The sequence below is a fragment of the Neolamprologus brichardi genome, chromosome 16 (assembly GCF_056152115.1).
Source record: "Neolamprologus brichardi isolate AB-2024 chromosome 16, ASM5615211v1, whole genome shotgun sequence".
NCBI classification, from domain to species: domain Eukaryota; kingdom Metazoa; phylum Chordata; class Actinopteri; order Cichliformes; family Cichlidae; genus Neolamprologus; species Neolamprologus brichardi.
The window spans coordinates 26,021,002-26,039,606 of record NC_142119.1 but is presented as its reverse complement, the minus strand read 5'-3'; the positions used below and the strand labels follow the sequence as shown (position 1 = coordinate 26,039,606).

At 40.9% G+C, this 18,605-nt stretch overlaps 1 protein-coding gene across 2 annotated transcripts in view; it reads left to right on the top strand.

Annotated features, from left to right (window-relative positions):
* The window catches only part of tanc1b (tetratricopeptide repeat, ankyrin repeat and coiled-coil containing 1b), a 113,415-nt gene that overhangs the window by 25,190 nt on the left and 69,620 nt on the right, over positions 1-18,605 (top strand). The window contains exons 3-4 of one of the 2 annotated variants that reach the window (XM_087830075.1): positions 7,415-7,621; positions 18,135-18,239. In XM_087830075.1, the coding sequence (XP_087686201.1) occupies positions 7,415-7,621; positions 18,135-18,239 (312 nt within the window). Of the gene's footprint in view, positions 1-7,414; positions 7,622-13,210; positions 13,892-18,134; positions 18,240-18,605 lie in introns of those variants that run through there. The other variant, XM_087830076.1, reaches the window with a different exon arrangement.

Genomic DNA, 18,605 nt, shown 5'->3' with positions numbered 1-18,605 from the left:
AACAAGTCGGTGGGATTTATTATTTATCACTTTATCAGTCTATGTTTTACAGCCTTTTCTCAGGCTGCCTTGTACAGTATTTTGACCGTTTCTATGGCTACCACTGACTGAGTAAAGTGGTCTGAAATGAGAAGGGCCTCATGGGGAAAGCCATGATGCCTCCTCAGTGTTTCCCAGATTGGTTGCATTACTTTGCCGCAACAAGTAATTTTTATTTATTTTTTGGTGTTGGAAACCAGAAAGCTTTGCGTCTTATTAACATATTACATCCAATTTGTCCTTCGTCACTATAGATGACTCGCACTGAGGACCCTCCCCCCACTCTGTATTCTTTATTGTCTGTCTCTCTCTCTCTCCTCTCTGCGGGTTTCTGTGTGTTAACCATGACAGCTTTTGTGAGACTGTCACCTTGGTCTCGGAAGTACACAGTAAATCCACATTGGCACTCAGTCTAGCGAAAGAATTCTCTTCTTTGGTGGATTGTTCCATGGTCATCGTGCTTTGTGTGCTGACTAAAAGAATCTGCATTAATTATAGTCTTTCTTCATTTTGTGTGTCGGGCTTAAAATTAACTGGCGAGAAGCTGATACTTGACTGAGTTTGTAGTTTTGTACAGTATGTGTGTGCAGAGGGGGGAGAAAAACGTATCGTGGCTTGTTATCGCAACATACTGCATTGACTTATATCATAGTTTGCACCTTAAACTTTAGGTTTTTGGGGCAGGCAAGTTGATAAATTAATAGAGACAATACTGTTTCTTTGGTAAATTATTTTTTTGTGTGTAGCATATATAGTATAAGAACTGTTCACTGAGAAATGTGTCGGCCATCACATAGTATCACAAGCCAATGAGTCAGTATGCATCCCTCCCTTCATTAGGGTTTAATCTAGTTCATTGTCTGTGAATGGTGACAAGGTTGCTGTGAAAATTTGAAGCGACTGGTGTGGAAATGTCATTGTCCTGTCCTGATATGTTTGGGCATGCTTTTAATTTGGTGTAAGAGAAAGGGTGTTAGCACTTTGTTAGATAACTGTCCAGTTACCCTGTTTAACAGTGAAGTGAATTACTGGATAGTACAGAGTAGAGGCAAATAAGCTACATAAGCAGTATACCTTTGTAGGACAATGCAAAAGGCCCGTGTCTTTCACAAGGCAAATGCATTTGCTCACAAGGAGTGATGGATCCGATTTGTTTGCACAGATTTAAAAGGAGAAATGCACTACACAGACTCACTTCAGGTAATCACAAATGAGTCAGCAGTGTAAACAGAAAGGTAGAAGTGGAAATGAGATAGGACACAAGGGGGGGGGGGGGGGGGGGAGTATTAATTTGAAGTTGTAGTGATACGACTTTGGTATGGATAATCACTTTGCATACTAGCCTTTGTGCATGACTATATAATGTAATCAGTTTGCATCAGAAAGAAACACGAAGGCCTAAATGATCCACATGCATAATTAAAATACTTTTGCACTTTTAACCCATACTCATATCAGTATTTATTCCGTTTTAAGAGTTTCCTTTTATGAAGTTTTAATGAAAATGATAGTTTTTCCTTCTTTATGGCATTCTTGCAAACTTAGGAGTCAGCCAGTTGGAACATTTGTTGGAATAAGCATTAAAGGTTGTCATAGTTTGACCTGGTCAAATAATTGATTTGTATGCTAATGTATATTTATCTAAATCAGTATCTTGAAATAATATTGAACTGTTTTTATGGGTTGGGCATGTCCTCGTGGGCTCTGGACCTTCACTTTGATGAGGACGAAAGAACGTGCAAGAGACTGTAATCATTTTTACATCATCCTGGGCCAGCATGGTATAATTAGAAAGGGCTGATTTCTTGAACCACAGCAGGGGTTGAAATTGCAGGCCTTGCCCCAACCAGGGTTTTGGAAAGTAACTGAAATAGCACTGGCGAGTTTCTGTCCTTGTGTCCTCCTGCGTTACTTGGTATCGCTCAGATGGCAGCGCAGTCACCATGACACGCTGCTGCTTATCCACCAGCACTGGGATGACACGCTTTTATGTGGCGCTTCTTGTTTTCAGAACCAACTACCAAAATTACAACTTTGTCATAATCTCTTTAACATGCATTATGGCTGAAATCTGTATCGGCCACGACCTGCTGGCAGCTTTTACTGCGTAACCAGGAGCGGACTTTGTTGGAATAGTGCTTCCGTCTAAATAGGGGCAGGCGTGTGCCTTGCCTTGCTGCAGTTATCATTAACCAGCGCAGAATCAGAAATGATAGTTCTTTTATTATTATTTAAAAAGTAAAGTTTTATTACATGCACTGCAACCCTAAGATTTTCTAGACACTATGCAGTTGGCTGCACAGGAGAACGCAAATGTTATGAAAAGTAGTTTCACATTAAAATCTTCTGATCACTCACATAGGGGCTTTTTTAAAACGCATCTTATGCTTTAACAGTCAGGTTGAAGTTGAAGATTTTTATGAGGAAAGACAATAAACGATAGCTCTGTGGTCATGTATGTGGTGGAAATGGTCAGTGCCTTAAACCCAGGCGCACTGGGGTAATTAATTGATGTGGGATTAGCAATAGAAATGCAAGGCTTGTCATATGGTTTGTGTTAAATGCTCCCCACTGGGGAGAAATCAACTTAGTTTCCTTGCATCGCCTAATCTCTGTTTGCATAACCCACAGTCACAGTTATATGCACAAACACACGCCCCCTAAGGACCCTTTAAAGTGTCTCTGTCAGTGTGCGTGCAGTGGGTCCCACTCAGGTCAAGGTAACGACAGGTCCTGGCCTTCACTGGGTGACCTTTGAATCATTCACAGGTTTTTTCCATGTCTGCAGGCATGCAGAGGTGTCATTGCAGCCTTTCTGCTTCCTGTCTCTGGCATTCTTCTTTGTTTAGGAGCCCTTTAAAAAACAAGACAGCTTTTTGTCCCCTCTGGTAAGGCAGAGGCGTGGAGTAAATGGGTCCCTGTTTCTGATTAGCCCAGCAGACCAGCAGAACTCATATCCCCAAAGAGAGACATGGGCTGCTAATAGTAGTTTCCCCTCTCGCAATCGAGTCTTCTGTGATTTCTTCAAACCTCAGGCTACAGACAGGAGTCAGCGCTAATTTACTGAAGACTTGAAAACTTAACCAAAGCTAATTGACATTACTGTGGTTCCCCACAACGGCAGTTTCTATTTCGTTCGGTGTACTGACGTATGATCTGTATTGCTAGTTGGGTATTATCTTGAGGTTGATAAATTCATACATATTAATTTGTGGCAATGATGAGTGGGCAACTTGAAATCTGCAAAATAGATTACATTGCTATTAGCCGGCGCTGTGCCTAGTTTGGTCTTTCCATGCAGGATTGGTTTTCACTGAAGCAAGACTTGTTTTTTTCCACTTAGGGATCAAACTCTTACTGAGGTACTGAGCAAGGTCATGGTAGAGATTGTGGGAAACAGTTTTTGTGTATGATGCACAGTATTACTGTGTTTTGATAGGTAAGGAAATATCTAGGCCTACGTGTGAGTTTATTTTTTCAAAATCGACGTCAATTGACAAACTATCAGTAAAGTCTTATAGGTGCAGACAATGCACAGACCAGGACGGAGACCCCTAGGTGCACGCCCTGGGAGTGTTGCTTGGCAGCCACATGGAGAGTTGAAGCTCACAGCCAAACGTCACACCCCACTGAACGGGATTGCGGAGAGACCCTGAGCGCACAAACAGCAGCTGCAGGTGTTAATAATCTGCAAGCTGAACTAAACAGCCAGTGAGTTTGTGCTTTTGTGCCTCTGTGAACGTTTAGCTGCTTTGATACCTTTGAGATCAATTTTAAATTGTGATATTTTGTTTTAAAGTGTACACAATGCACTTTCATCAAGATTAGAGGCAGCATAACATGTACAGTCATATATTTTCAATGAGGATCGTGTTTTTAATATTAGTCATCAAAGAGCAGTTTTGCTTTTGCACCTGTGAGGGCCCACCTGTGCAGGCACATGGACTCTGGTAAGAGTAAAAAAGCCAGTTTTACCTCCTTGAAGTCTCAGTCTTGTCAGGTTTAGTTTATGAAGCTGTTAGAAACACATGAACGAGGCTGCGACACGGTAACTGAAGCTCTGTGGGTTAAGTAAAAAGTATCTGACAAGGCTGGATATTTTAAAACAAAGATAAAATCCAATGAAATGCGTAATGCACTAAAACCTTTTGAGAGCAGAGTTTTTCATTTCTTATGTTACCACAGCTTGAAATATAGTCCTTTTCTTTAGCCTTTATTCCCCTGTTTGTGCCCGTTGTGATTTAGTACAACTGTCTGCCTAAAAACAACATCAGTAGATTCGGCTTCCAGTTTTAAACGTTTTATAGTCTTAGGTCAGAGACACTCAGCTGACATAGCTGGTTTGGGTGGTGGGCAACAAACACACTGTAATTAGCTGAGTGGCAAAATGAAAGGATCTCAGCAAGACGAGGGACGCAACACTTGTTTTCAGAATAAACATATGGAAAAATAATAAAGGCTTGTTGCTTTCCCAGCTCCGAATTCATCAGTGTTATAGTCTTGCAGAGAGAAAAAGGTAACAGTACAGATAAAGAGCTGAAACTCTTGAAGTCACAAGCTTTTTCCCACAAAATACCTAAAATACTTGCAAACAACAGACAGTTAGTGAATTGTCTATTATCTCTACTCTGTGGTCAATGACACGCAACAGTGTTTGCACCACTAACGTAATGTTCTCATCTGTACCCGGGTCGTGAGAAATTCTAACAGGCCCATGATCCCTGGTTTAAATATATATTATATGACCTTGTTTTTCAGACATCCAGGTCTGTTTTGACTTTTTTCCCCCCACCTCTACCAGACATCCTTGTTTGTCGTTCCAGCAACCTTGTGAGAGACTTATCGGTGATGTCCTTTTACTGAAAACCAACAGTTTTCACTCTTTTCCTTAATGTCTCCAAATTTCTGCAGTCATTTTTTTCCACAGCTATTTCTCCTTCAGTCCTGACTATGACCTGAATGGACCCCAGAAATTTCTTGACTGCAAGAGAAAACTGGGGCCAAGTTCAGCAAAACTTACTATTAGTGGGGATGTTGTTTGTCGGTGGAGAGAGAATTATCAGGATTCTAACCAGCACATTTTCTGAAAGGCTGTAACTGTACGTATATTTTTCTTCGACTGTTTGATATGTTATGTGCATTCTGTATCCTTGCCAGAGGCCTCTGAGATAGTTGAGTTTTACAGTTCCAGGGAAAAAATGTGAATTATTTTAGCCCTGAGATGCCGAAGCCTCTGCAGGTTGTTGGGATATCTCAGCTGACACGACTCTTTAAGTGTTGCTTGTAGGCTGGAGGCCGTGCCTATTGATTAGCAGATGTGGTGGTTGTCAAAGAGAGGGCTCGAAGGTGGGCTACACTGCTCAGCTTCCTGGGTAAAGCACATTCCAGGGTGCTGGCTTGGATGCAGATCTCAAATCGGGAAGGAACACTGCACGATGGTTGTGGAAGCTTGCAGTGTTTGCCCATCCATGCTACATGTGTCTTTCAGTTTTCCTTGAGTTCCAAGGGAGGGTTTTTTGTTGTTGTTATGAAATATCCATTAGCATGTTATTGGTCTGTTTACAAGTGACAGTAAAATATAGTGAAAGGCTGACAGCCGAATGGGTCATGAAAGGCTTTTAATGACCACGTTTTAGGCGTTTTTTTTGGCATTGCATTGCCATTCCTTTGATGTAATTTCTGACAGTATTTGAGTCTTTGAAACCTCATTCATGTTCAATATTTTAATTTAAAAAAAAATATCAGTAAGAGACCAGAACATTTTTCTGTTCAAACCTGTGGTACTTGCCTGTGTTGCCCAGACACTAAATACATGTAAAAGACTCTGTACTGTAAAGTGGAAACTCATTTGGTGAACTGAAAATTGTGTGGTCATGATTTAAAAAAAAATGGACTTTTGCTTTTCTTGTGAAAAGCTGAAGGATTTGGATGTCTTTTTTTACCTGATAGCTGTATGTCTTTTTGACATTCAAAAATGCCACCCTGTGGGAACCAAACTGCTTTCTGCTGCAGGAAAGGTTGCCAAGGTTTCCTCTGAGGTTTTTCATTTCTGGCATTCAGAGTCAGGAAGGTAGTAAAAGAGATGCTTTGGTACATGATTTCATTTGTGTCAGCCCCAAGGTCTATTTTTTAATCTAAAGTTTACACTAAAGGTTTTTTTTTTCATTCTAAGATACTTTTTTAAAAATAGCCAATTATAACTAGAACTATAAAAAATACATTTATTGAGCTGTCCTTGTAAAATTTTGCAAAGTTGAGTCTTTAAAACCCAGGAGACATGTACTTTCTGGCCCAAAATAAATTTAATAAGGGTGTTTAATGTTTTAGCAGTAAAACAGGGGTATATCGAAGCAGTATAGTTTAATCAGACGAATTTAAGAAGATCAAAAGTTCAGACATACTGAATATTCAGTGGATTCAGGAGTTTTTCAGGTCTAAGAGCAAGGTTTTGCCAGATTTGTTTAATGACCATTAATTTAATTATGTGTATAGTTTAAAACAAAAACCACTACATCTACATGTGGTCAACCACAGCAACCTGTGGTTCTGAGTAAAGCCACCCAAGCTCAGAAAGTGTGAATTAGTGAGACAAGATGAAGCAAACCAATTGGTAAACACAGCTAATAGTCGGCGTTAAGAGTCATATTGCAATACATTGGTTGTTTAGTAGCCCTCAAAGCTTCAGATCTTTTCCTACACAAAAATCCAAAAGACACTAGCAGAGTAAGAAAATGTGGTAAGCCTAAAGTCAGTGGGTCTATGTTGGGAGTGTCAAACATAAGGCTCAGGGGCCGGAATCAGTCCAGCAAAGAGTCCAGTCCTGCCTGCCTTTGAAAAACTTGAGGCAGGGCACAAATTTGAGCTTTTTAACTGTATTTCTTTTTCTTATTGATACAGACGTCCCCGCGTGCTGTGCGTACTACACCAACGTTTAAAAAACCGAGCACTTTCTGTTAATTAACCAAATCTTTGTTTAATAGTTACAGGCAGTCTGGGCAACAAGCCAGCAGTAATTTTACACATTTATTTTTACAGTTTAATCGTGCTGACAGATTTCCTCCATTTACTATAGCAGCACGTCTTTGTCATGCAGAAAAACTGAGAGGTACATTTGAAATTGCTCTGCTTTTTCTTATATGAAGGTATATCAGGGATGAAATGTGCAGCAAATCCTCTTTACACTGACAAAAAGGGCAGTTTCACTGGTCCATCCCACTGAAGATTAAGATTTGTGCTGATTAGGCTTGACGAATATTGAAAAGGGTTATGAAAATACCAGACTTTGCCTAGATCAAGTCGTTCTTTCTGTTTCATGGCATGCAGAAGTGGTCTAGCTTTGTAAACGCAGTAACAAGGTTGTGGTTCTCCTCAACAGGTGACGTTCATAGCCATAGTGTCCAAAGAAGATTCCCGACTGAGGGAAACCCCCAGCCCCAGGGACCTGGCAGTGGTCTCCCTAATGCACAGGATGAAGTTTTCAGGTTAAGCCTTGCCAAGGGAGTGTCCATGTCTCTCCCGTCCTCACCTCTGCTGCCTCGGCAGTCCTACATGATGCCCTTGCGCAGTAACAAGCGATCACCAGGTACTGCTTGATTAAATTCAGTGCTTGCTTTTCCCCCTCTACCGTCTAATTCTCTTTCCTAAAAGTTGATCCTTGCCATTTTTCATATTATGAATATTTTTTCAGATCTGTTGTAACCTTTAATGTTCCCAAGTTGAGTGATTTAGGTTATTTTCAGTCTTTCTATTTTTTGAAAACTCATCCAGTCACTTAAAATAGATCACACGTCAGGTTCCTTTGCATAACTGCTGACAGCCATCCAGGAGTGCTAGTACAGCTTTTAACATATTTATCTCAAAATATAGAAATTGTGAGCTTTGTCACTCTTGGAAAACTAAGTCACACTGTATCGAAAGTAATGATAGCTGGACTACTCTGGATCCCAGCAGTTACTCTGTGGGCGCAGTCTGTTTACAGAGAGTTGTTTTTTTCCACTTCACCCTTGTATTTGATCGCCTTATGTCGAAGAGGAGGCCTCCTGCAACTTCACTGTGTGTTTACACTTTGCTGGCTGATAATAGGTGTGTGTTTACATTTGATCCAAATCCTCCAAAGCTGCTTCTGTCCATTGCGTTGAGGGCATCTTTGTCAGCAGTTGTGGAGAGCTTCAAAGCCAGGAATACCTAATTGTGGCGGAACTCGTTTTAACCCGAGTCTTTGTATTTTGGAGACTTTGCAAAAGGGAGAGAAATCCTTTAAGTGGCCATTGTGGTCCCCACTCGCATGTGGCACTCATCTGTGGGCTATCAAGCCATTGTTTAGAGTGGTTACAGCTTTGATCTATTTAGTGTAAAGATGAGGGGATAGGAAGTTTGTAGGTTGTGAATGTCTCTGTGAAAAAAATAATTGAATTAGTTCAACTGCAGTTTTAAGGATTGAAGATCGCATCGTATTTCTTTGCATTTCTTAGGAAATCCTGTTTGCTGTAGCATTTTTCACTGTTATGCACATTTTATGCAATTGTCCCAAATCCCAGTACTGAAATAATCCTGAGACCGTGATGCAGTGCATTATGCAGATGTTCAGTGGAAACTGAAAACAATTGCAAATGTGCTTTCTTGTTTAAAAAACACAAATGCCCTGCGAAGTAGAGTTTTGTTTGTTTAGCTGCCACTCAAGTTAAATGTGTGTCATTTTCCTCGGATGACTCAGGGTTTGCAATGAGCGCTTGAAATGAACGAGCACGAGGGGATGAAGAGAGCTATGAGGCTGGGTTTGTGAAGGAGAAAATGGCCCAGGGGACAGGGGAAAGGGGACACTCATTAAAAGCATATTCCCTCTTGGGGTGCTCTGAGGCATGAAAAAGGAGGAAAAAAGTGGAGGGACAAGATAGGATTTTATGGAGGACCACCAGCAGGAGAGGGCTGGGGGAGGGTCTGTTGATTCTCCTCCACTGTCCTCGCAGATAACTGTGAAAACCCATGGACGAGAGTTATTAAACACGCTGCAGGAAGGGTCTCAGCTTTGTGACAATAATGCTGAATTTACCTTTAGTACAGATCACTCTTGAAACTAGCATGTGTTCATCTGAGTTACAGTAATCCGTATGCAGATGTTTGTAACAGCGAAGCATGAATTATTGGTAAATTCTGACACAAACATAACGTTTACAAGCGTCTGGTCCTGTTTAATCAGAGCCAGAGGATGTTTTCATCCAGCAAACACATGTGGTGATCAGTCACTTCACAACAAAGGAACAGTGTTTTGGAAATGTATGCTTGACCTGCAAGTTTGCTACAAGACACAATACACAATATACAGACGTTTCTTGAAGGCGAGGGGTGTACTGCAAAGTGAGATTACTAGTTTGCAGCTGTCACCTTAGAAAAAAACAGCAGCACTCAGTGATAAAATTGTTCACTTGGATCAAAACGCTTATTTTAATACTCCCAAAAGCAACAATTTTCTGTAAAACTGTTGCTTTTTACTGTTGTATTTTTGTGTTATTTACATATTTTTATCACCAAGTTATAACTTCTCTCATTTAAGTAAGGGACACTCATAGGGATCGTTTTGAGCAGAGGAAGAGTCACATGACCTGAGAAACACCTATTTTTATATGAGAGTGCAAAGCACTGGAACACAAAGCCTGGCTTAACTGAAAAAGTTGCTAACCACCGTTGTGATCCCTGTTATCTCCAACTGGGGTTTAGGGTTTTTCAAGCTAGCTTGACAAAGAAGGGCAAAGAAAGCCTGACTGTGTTGAACTTCATTTGTAGTGTGTAATATTTCCTGCAGCTTGACATCTCTTACAGAATAAACTGCTTATTATATACAAACTTTGATAGTTCACATGTCATAGATCAGCTTGTAATGGCTATAATCTTAGTTTTGAAGCTAGATATTCATTTTTTTTCCTCATCAGAAAGTAATAGAAACAATCCATGAAGCTTCTCTAAACAGAGAGAGTTGCTTTTATTCATGTGGCACAACGGTAGTGATTTCATATAACATGAATTATTCAGTGTGTAGAGACGAGATTGATTAGATGTAATAGAAAACAATATTGCTTCAGACAGGTGAGCCAACACATTTGATCTCCCCTTTTAAAAAATTAGTTTCGTGTTTTCTGATCAATTTACTAAAAGGGCATAAGGATATGTTCTTATAACTACATAAAAGATCTTTAAATGGCTATCAACATATAAGTGCCATGTTAAATAAAATAAAGCCCGACCTGTTATATTAGGTCCCTTTACATAGTTGACTTGATGCAAAATGTCCCCATTTATTCTTCCTTTTTCTATCACTGTGGGATTGTTTGATTGAAGTCATGAGGAATATTTATCATATGTATATGACCTATATCTGAATACACAACGCTGCCATTTAACTGATTGATTAATCCAGCGATGTTACCTATTAGAAGACTGAAAAGGGCCAGTATATCTAATTTTATTGATATATACATGGTGTGTCTGATAGCAAGGGTTAGTTGCTTAATATGCTCCATCAAAGAGCTTCTTGCTTTCCTCCAAGAGACATTTCTCTTCAAAACAATAACTTGCCAATAGTGGAGAAAAGCAGTTGATTAATTTTTAAATGTTTTTTTTTAATGGTGTGAAACTACTCCTGTCAGCTAGTTCAGGTACACCGCATTCATTTATACATGCAGTAAATCCTTAAGTGCATTTTTTCGCACATCTGCTTGGTCTCCCTCCCGTGCTGCACATCAGCGCTGCACGGGCAGGGGAAGTGGTTTCACAGATTCAGAAAGCATTTTGCGGCTGGCCTTCATTTCCTGACACATTGGATAATCTACTGCAGTTTGGAAGGCCCCGGCTAAGTGGTTGTTCTTTTCTTGAAAACTTCACAGGGGACAACAGAGAAACATTGAGTTAATTAGGAGTGTGACGGATGCCTGAGCCGCAAAGTCTGGTGGCGTTGAGTGGCACGGCTTTGATCAGCTAAGCCCAGAGCTTAGCCATGAAACAGCGCTCTGACATGTGTTGTACAGCACCTAGACTTTACTGTCTGTTTAAAGAGCCACTCGCAGGCCCGTGAGGTGATTATGCTCTTTTGAATGTACCTGTCTTGCCTGTATCCCTCTTGCGCTACACGACTGTCTTCTTTTCATTTTTATTTTTTTTAACATGCTGGTTGAGATAGAAAATTGGGTTCAATTTTGTTCTTGGGTTTTCGGGGGAGTTTTTTGTTTGTTTTTGTTTTAGTAGTTATAAATCCTTTGTGCCCCACCTCGTGACATTCTCCTGGGTATCTCCACAGTGACCTCCTCTGGTTATAGAAGGTTATTGTCCCATTTTTGGATTAAAAAGCCTAATGGGCTGCTGATTGAGTTACGGGGGAAACCCTGCACCCTTGTTGCATATGCAGCAGCTTGCAGCATCGGTCACAGGAAGTGTTTGAAAAATCATAAATAGCTGCTGAAATATTTTAGTCCCGATGATTTCCACTGAGAGGCTGAGGAATGATTGAGGCTGAGTTGATATGGACGCTCTTGTTGTACGTGCGGTAGCTGTGTGACCTTCCTGCAGGTAGATCCGTGCTTTACCTCTTTGTCAGCCTGCACTGGCTCATAAAACAGCTATTCGCATTATTGTATTGCTTTTATGGGCAGTGGATCATTTTAATTGCCAAATATGCACTGTGGTCCCATGGGGATTGTTCTCTGGTAGGCTCTCGCGTGTATCAAAATAGGTTAACTGTTCTGATGGAACGTTGCCTTTTGGGGGCTTAAGGGATGATTAATTTATTGATTAGCTGTGCAGGCCTGCAAATCACCGCCAGAGAGTATGACATGTATTTGGCATAATCTCTCTACCTAGAAAAGCTTGGAGACTCGTTATTTTCTAACATCCATGTGCGAAGGTCACCTTGCTGCTACCATTCCTGCTTAGACTCCTTTGTTTTCTCTTTCTCTACTGAGGAACAGTAGCTTTTGGCTTGCCAGACCTCGCCATGTTACGTGTGTGTGTGTGTGTGTGTTTGTGTAAACTGATGACTTCATTGCTAGTGGTCTGATCCCTTGGCCTCGTTGTTGCTTATCTCCTCTTTATTTCTATTTTGTGGCAGTAGCTGTGCATCAACAGCATCCAGGCTGCTGTCTCTGAGTGGTGGCTAACCGTTTGAGTCATTGTGCAGTGTGTATATTTTGTTCCTGTTTTGGTTGGTCCCATAACTTTAGCTCTGGCTGTAAGCGATAATAGCTCTACAGGCCACATAAAAATGTTCTGAAGATTATCTTTAACGTCTTTTCCAGAAAGATCTCAAATACCGCAGACATTAGGTAATGGTAATTTTGTAAAACACTTCAGGATGTCTACATACATTTGCACGTTTTCACAAAGCCTCATTGATAGGAAGCAGTCATTAACAAGATGTTCAAGTTGTTTCTGGTTTAGCGAAAACCACCTTGTCTAACAGAAGGCTGTCGTTTGCAGTTATACAGCTGCGGATTATTTTGAAACAGTTTTCACATTATTTTCAGCTTAACACAAACAATATTAAAGGAAACATGAAGGCGAGTGAAGGTTTGATATATCAGTCTTCTGTCAAGAGGGTAGAAACTCTGTTCAAAGCCAGCTGTAGCCCTTTTGAGGTGAGCTCTCCTGAAGTCAACTCCGGGGTTTTGACAGTTACCAGACAGCCCTGGGGGAATATTGATGCCTTTCCGAGAGCTGAGCTGTAAAAGACCTTGTGAGGCTACAGGGGTCCTTTGAAATGTTCTTCTGATGAGCACCCTATGAGAAGCGCTATCCAGTCCTCCACCTGACTGCACTTGACTACACCACAGGTTTAGCTTCTTATCACATGCAGTCCCCTCTTTCTTTCATCTGCAGTGAAATCTCAACTCACCTACTGCCCCAGAAACCAGTGCTGGAAAAACTGTCATAGCTTCCTCTGCTGCTCAGTAGTGCTGAGATGTGCGCAAGGTCGTCGTGTGTTATAATAGATTGCCTTTTATGCCTCTGTTCCACTACAGATATGGCTCCAGAACACTAGTTGGCAGTAGAGTGTCTGTTCAAGTCGATCCACTCTTAACAGATAAAAGTAGATGGACATGCAAAGGAAGAACTGATGGTACTAAATGGCACAACAACCAGTTGTTTCGTGCTGCACTGATGAACTGATTACGACGCTGTTAAGATGAATACCGATTCTTTAAAAAAAAACAAAAAACAACTATCTAAAAATTTGACATAGTCCGACATAAATTCGACTAATATCGGCCAGTATATCAGTTGGGCTCTAGTTTGTGGTGTAGATTTAGCACAGAGGCATAAATTCCACTTAATGCATATTTAAAATCACTTTGTGAAACAGGATATCTGAGAGTGGTGATGATTAAACATGCAGTTGTGTAGTACAATACAAAAATCATATTAACCAGAGAGGACAAATATTTCTGACTGCTAAAAGAAAAAGGAATCACAAGTTTGTGATTTCAGTTCCTAAAGCAAAATGCTTTTAATACTCTATCAGCTTTTTTGGTTGAGATTTGGGTACGAATATTAAAAAGACTATATTATAAAAGACTGGGTGCATTAGACATGGAGTAAACATGCAGAATTCAGAATACCATCTAGCATCATCTTGCCAGCATATATTAGTTTTCGCTTTTGAGTTGAGCTCATCGTCACATTTGGAGCATAAAGACGAACGTTGTGGGACTGAGTTCATTCTCCTCGGCTGCACAAAGAAGACACACTGTCTCATTGATAAGTTGAAATGTGAAGAAGTCAGAGTCCATCTTGAAGAATGCTGGGAAAGCTTCTTGATCACTTCCTAGCTATGAACAATCCTCCCTTTCAGTGGTGGTGACTGGACATTGTAAGTTGTTGGTGATAGGTATTTGACAGGCTGGTATGTGTATAAATGTGTGCATGCGCCTGCTGACTGATAGCTTGCTGGTTATGGATTCCTGTGTCTGATAGTGAATACCAACCAGTGGGTGCTCTGCACTCACAGTCTGCAGTCTGTATACTTGCTTTTCCCTGCTTGTTTAACATTCATTTATGTCTGTGAAGGTTCTCAGTCATCCAGGTCATCGTAGTCTGAGGAGCTTGGAAAGAAAGGCGTCTGGTCTTCTTTGAGTTGCTTGAAAACGTTTCACCTCTCATCCGAGAAGCTTCTTCAGTTCGAACTGAAGAAGCTTCTCGGATGAGAGTTGAAACGCCCAAACGCCTTTCTTTCCAAGCTCCTTAGACAACATTCATTTATATTTGTTCAGAGGCATCGGCATAACTTTGTGCTGAACATTCAGATCAGAACAAGATCTCTGTGTAAATAAATAAATATCGTAATACCTGAAATGAGTAAACAAAATCAACAGCCTATTTATGCAAGGTAATTCATCATTTTATTGCGGGGGTTATATTGGTTGGGTCTGATTATTTGAGGGGAGGTCATAACCCCCCTAACCCCCGTGGAAATTACGCCCCTGTTGAGGGGTGAGCTAAACCTGGCCTGGCAATTTATCTAATATAGCAAATTAAACTGACATAACATGTTTGCCAGTCAACAAATACGCGTGAAGTAGGGAAATTTGGTCAGTGTGGTCGTATTTGTTCAATGAATAAATTGTTAAATTTATTCTTCAGATTTTTTTTTTCCAGACTTCAATCATCCAAACAAATAAATGGCACCAACAGCAGAATGAGCTGTTTGCCATTGACAGAGAAGATTTAGCAAGTTTTTCATTAGCACAAACTCAACTCTGCTGCTCAACCCACAAAGTCATTTTCTTTACAAATGTGGCACCATTAAGGGGAAAGAAAAAGGCCAACGGTATAACATTTATTGGCCAGAAACAAATTTCCTTAGCTTTTGTGCTAGTTTTAAAGAAGTTTAAAAAAGGACTCTGTTCATGTGCGTGGGCTTACATTCATCAAAAGGAGACGCAGGCAAGCTCGTTCTCTTCTTCTAATCAAATGAGGCTTTTGTAAGATGCAAATACCTTAATAACCACGCACTTTGTACTTGGATACACAGTTTTAAAAACAGTTAATAGAAGTATGTGTCTTGTGGATATGCTCCAGCTCATTATTGTGAGATGAACTCACTTATTGTGCAGATGAACCTGTTGTGGAGGTTTCTTGTTGTTAAGAGCTTTGTTCACTGGTTGTAGACTGAATCACTGGTAACTTCATGGAGTCAAAGAAAGTATTGGTGTGAGATATTACCAGGTACCCTCAGTAGTCTTGTGTAGTCCATATCCTAATGGATCAAATTTATTTCTTTCTTTTTGTAATGTGTTGGACTATTACGGTTTTAAGCAGGAATGCCTTTGTGTCAATGTCATAATAATCAACCGAGATACAAAGAAAAAGCACTTTTAACAAGATTTGAAAAAAATGAAGGTCAAATGTTGTCATCCTGCTTCTGTTTTATACATAGTTATTTTTGGGTGCTGTTGGCCACATGCTACTTTCCACACCACTCCAGTTTCTTTTTTCTCTCCCTTAGTTGCAGCCTCCTTTTGCACCAGTCTGATGGTTTTCCCTGCTGTTTTCCGAGGGCATCGGATTGAGATGGCTTCCTTTTGTCCAGGGTTCATGAGGTGTTGTTGTGTCTAGCTCTGAGATGTGATGTGGAGATATAGCGTAGTTGATAGCTCGGCGATATCGCTCCCTGGAAAAAATCACATCTTCCCTTGTTATGATTTCTTGTCCGTTTCTTTTTACAATTAATAAATTTACATTTGTGATTAATCATATACCCTTTGAAATTGATGCAAGTAAGAGTGCAACTCATTTTTGCCTTTCTCTTGTTGTCCTTCATGAGGTCATATATCAAAGCGCTCAATTTCTGTGACCTTCTCACGCCTGTTATAAATGGCAATTGCTTCTTCATCAGTGCGGAGCGTTAATGGAAACCTGTTAAATCTTGAGATGAGATTTTGAACCGAGAGGAAATTCTTCTGTGCCTTGTCTGATGCGCAGACATCTGAGTCATGCCGGAAGACCTTTTGCCATTTCTCTGCATTATCAGCCCTTAGATGTGGCCTAAAATTATCCATGATGGGCAGCCACATGTTTGTCATTTCTCGTGTGGATCCTGTGCTCCTCTTGGCAGTTTGTGTAAACTGAATCTGAACTTGAGCATATGGTTTAGATTACTCAAACTATGCCCCTTGTTGTTTTATATGAAATACAGTCAGTGGAACATATTAGCCAGTTCACTTTTCATCCAAGTTATTTACCTGAACTAAGTGAGTGTCTCGCATACAACGCTCTCTGTCCCTGTAGTCCCGTTTTAATTGGAGCCATGTGACTCCCGGGTAATAGGTTGTGCCTGACCATCTGCAGATGAATGGAGGTTTTCAGGATACTCTTTGGCTGTGTCTCCCAAATAACAGGCTGACTTTGATCGCTTTTGTAAATGCTTCACTAACCCAGTCCCTTCAGGCTTTAACCCATCTGTCTGCACAAATCTGTAACATCCCATTGCGTTTGAATGCCAATCCTTAGATTATAGTGCTTTTAAAAGAAAAATCATCATCGCCTTTAAAACAGTTTCTTTGCTACATGGGACAGCTTCTGCTCAGCTTCACTGAATGGACGCTCCATTTGGTTTTGGGCTTTTACTTTGAGTTCTTTAACTCCTCTGTCGTGGCTTCTAGTGACAGATGAGAACACCCAGATTGCACATACAGAAGCTCATGCGAGGTATCAAAAGCCACCATTTTTTCTCTATGCATTTCAAGTTGCATATCCATAGATGGCACTGTGCATCAAGCAGAAGCGTTTTTTTTTTTTAAATTGCTCCATTTGATTCACAGGACTTGTTTGGGGTTGGGAGTGACTGAAAGTGGTAATGTGGAAGTCTCTGATCTCCTGTCTGTTCTCCATGTTATGACTGGGGTTACACATACAGTTATCTGATAAGAGCCTGGAGGAGGAGGAGGGGAGGGAGGAGGTTTTACTTGCAGGAGGTCAAGGCCAAAGTAGTTGCAAAGAGTGGGGGCATGCTGTTTTATGGATTTACAGATCTAAATAACACAGTCACCTCCTGTTTTCAGATTTTTTTTATTTTTTTTTTGTGGTTACATTTTTGATCTGCTCTTAAGACTCTGTAAAATGTGAGTTCCAAGTAGAGAACTTAAAAATGTGTTTAAACAAGTGAATTGACACTTTAAGGAAAGATCAGTAGGCCTTTGCTGCAGTGCTGCTCCACCAAACAGCATGTTTATTCTCAGCAGGGCTGGTTAAACGGCAGCTTTTACTGAATATCTTTCTTTTTTTTTGTGTATAAATGTTGCACAAGCAGCTGCGCATCTATGAGGATGGGTATGCCAGTGGTGTACAACATTTAAAATTGTTACATTAAATATTCGAATATTTAGTTATTTGCATTTCACACATTGTCCTACCTTTTATGGGAAATGGGGTCGGAGGACTGTCATGGTGTGAGTGCAGAAACAGCGCAGCTAGCCAAAGTCATCGCCTTGTGCTCACAATGACGTTCCTCTAAGGGCTGTACCATTGTCCTAGATACATCGTCAGAGTTGGACACTCAGCGGTCAATCTAGCCAAAAGATGCAACTATTGTTGCCACAATAGAAGGACACACTTTCAGATAAAATAAGGGGGGGGGGGGGGGGGAATGCTTTGTCTGTTTGGCAATTTTCTTCTCTTGCATTTCCAACAATGCACGTGTGCGCTTGAGCAAGGATCTTTAGTTCACTTAGAGGCTAATTGTTGTGGTTTCCTGCTGTAGTTTACATTCCCAGAGCCAGCTAGCCGCTTTTTTACCGAGAGTCTCCAGCAATGCAGACAGCATTCTGAGTTGTCAGACAGACCAGAGCTGCTATCAACGCAGGGAGCTGTCTGAGAGTGTGTGAGTGAGTTTTATGTAAGCTACGGAGTGCAGCTAAGCCTGTCCAACTAAGACACCACTACCTCTCATCTCCAGTGCCATCTGGAACATATTAATCCTGTGAGAACTCTCTCTCTGTTTTCCCTCGGTCTCTTTTGCATTTCTTTCCCTCTCTCTCTCTCTCTCTGTCGGATGCACGCACTCTCTCACTCTCTCACTCTCTCATTCTCCCTGTATCTTCTGTTCGTGCTGGCAGGTCCAGTTAGGAAGCCCAAATATGTAGAGAGCCCTCGCGTGCCTTCTGATGCCATCGTGTCAGCTCGGAGGAAAGCGACCGATAACAAGGAGTCGTCCCACAATGGTGAGTTTTACTTTTGCAAATTTTCTAAATGGCTGTTTTTGCTGGGGTTGAGGGGAAAAGTGCACTTAAAAACTGCCGTAAGAGAATATTATGCATGTCGTTGCCTGAGGTCCTCATTGTTGTCAGTGGCTTTTAAGAGCAGGGCTTTGTTATTTAAGGGTAGCATCAGTTACTGATGACTCAGTTTAAGTACACAGTACATGTGAGCCCCGTGCAAACACTCGGTAGTGCCGTGTTTATTCTAAACTGTGTGTTTAGATTACAGAGGAGTCAGTTCTCCAGTTTGTGGGGACATATTGTCTGAGCAAAGCGCTGGATTTGTGGATTTCGGGGTATAATGGGGACAGGGGCTTTCATTTCTCAGGA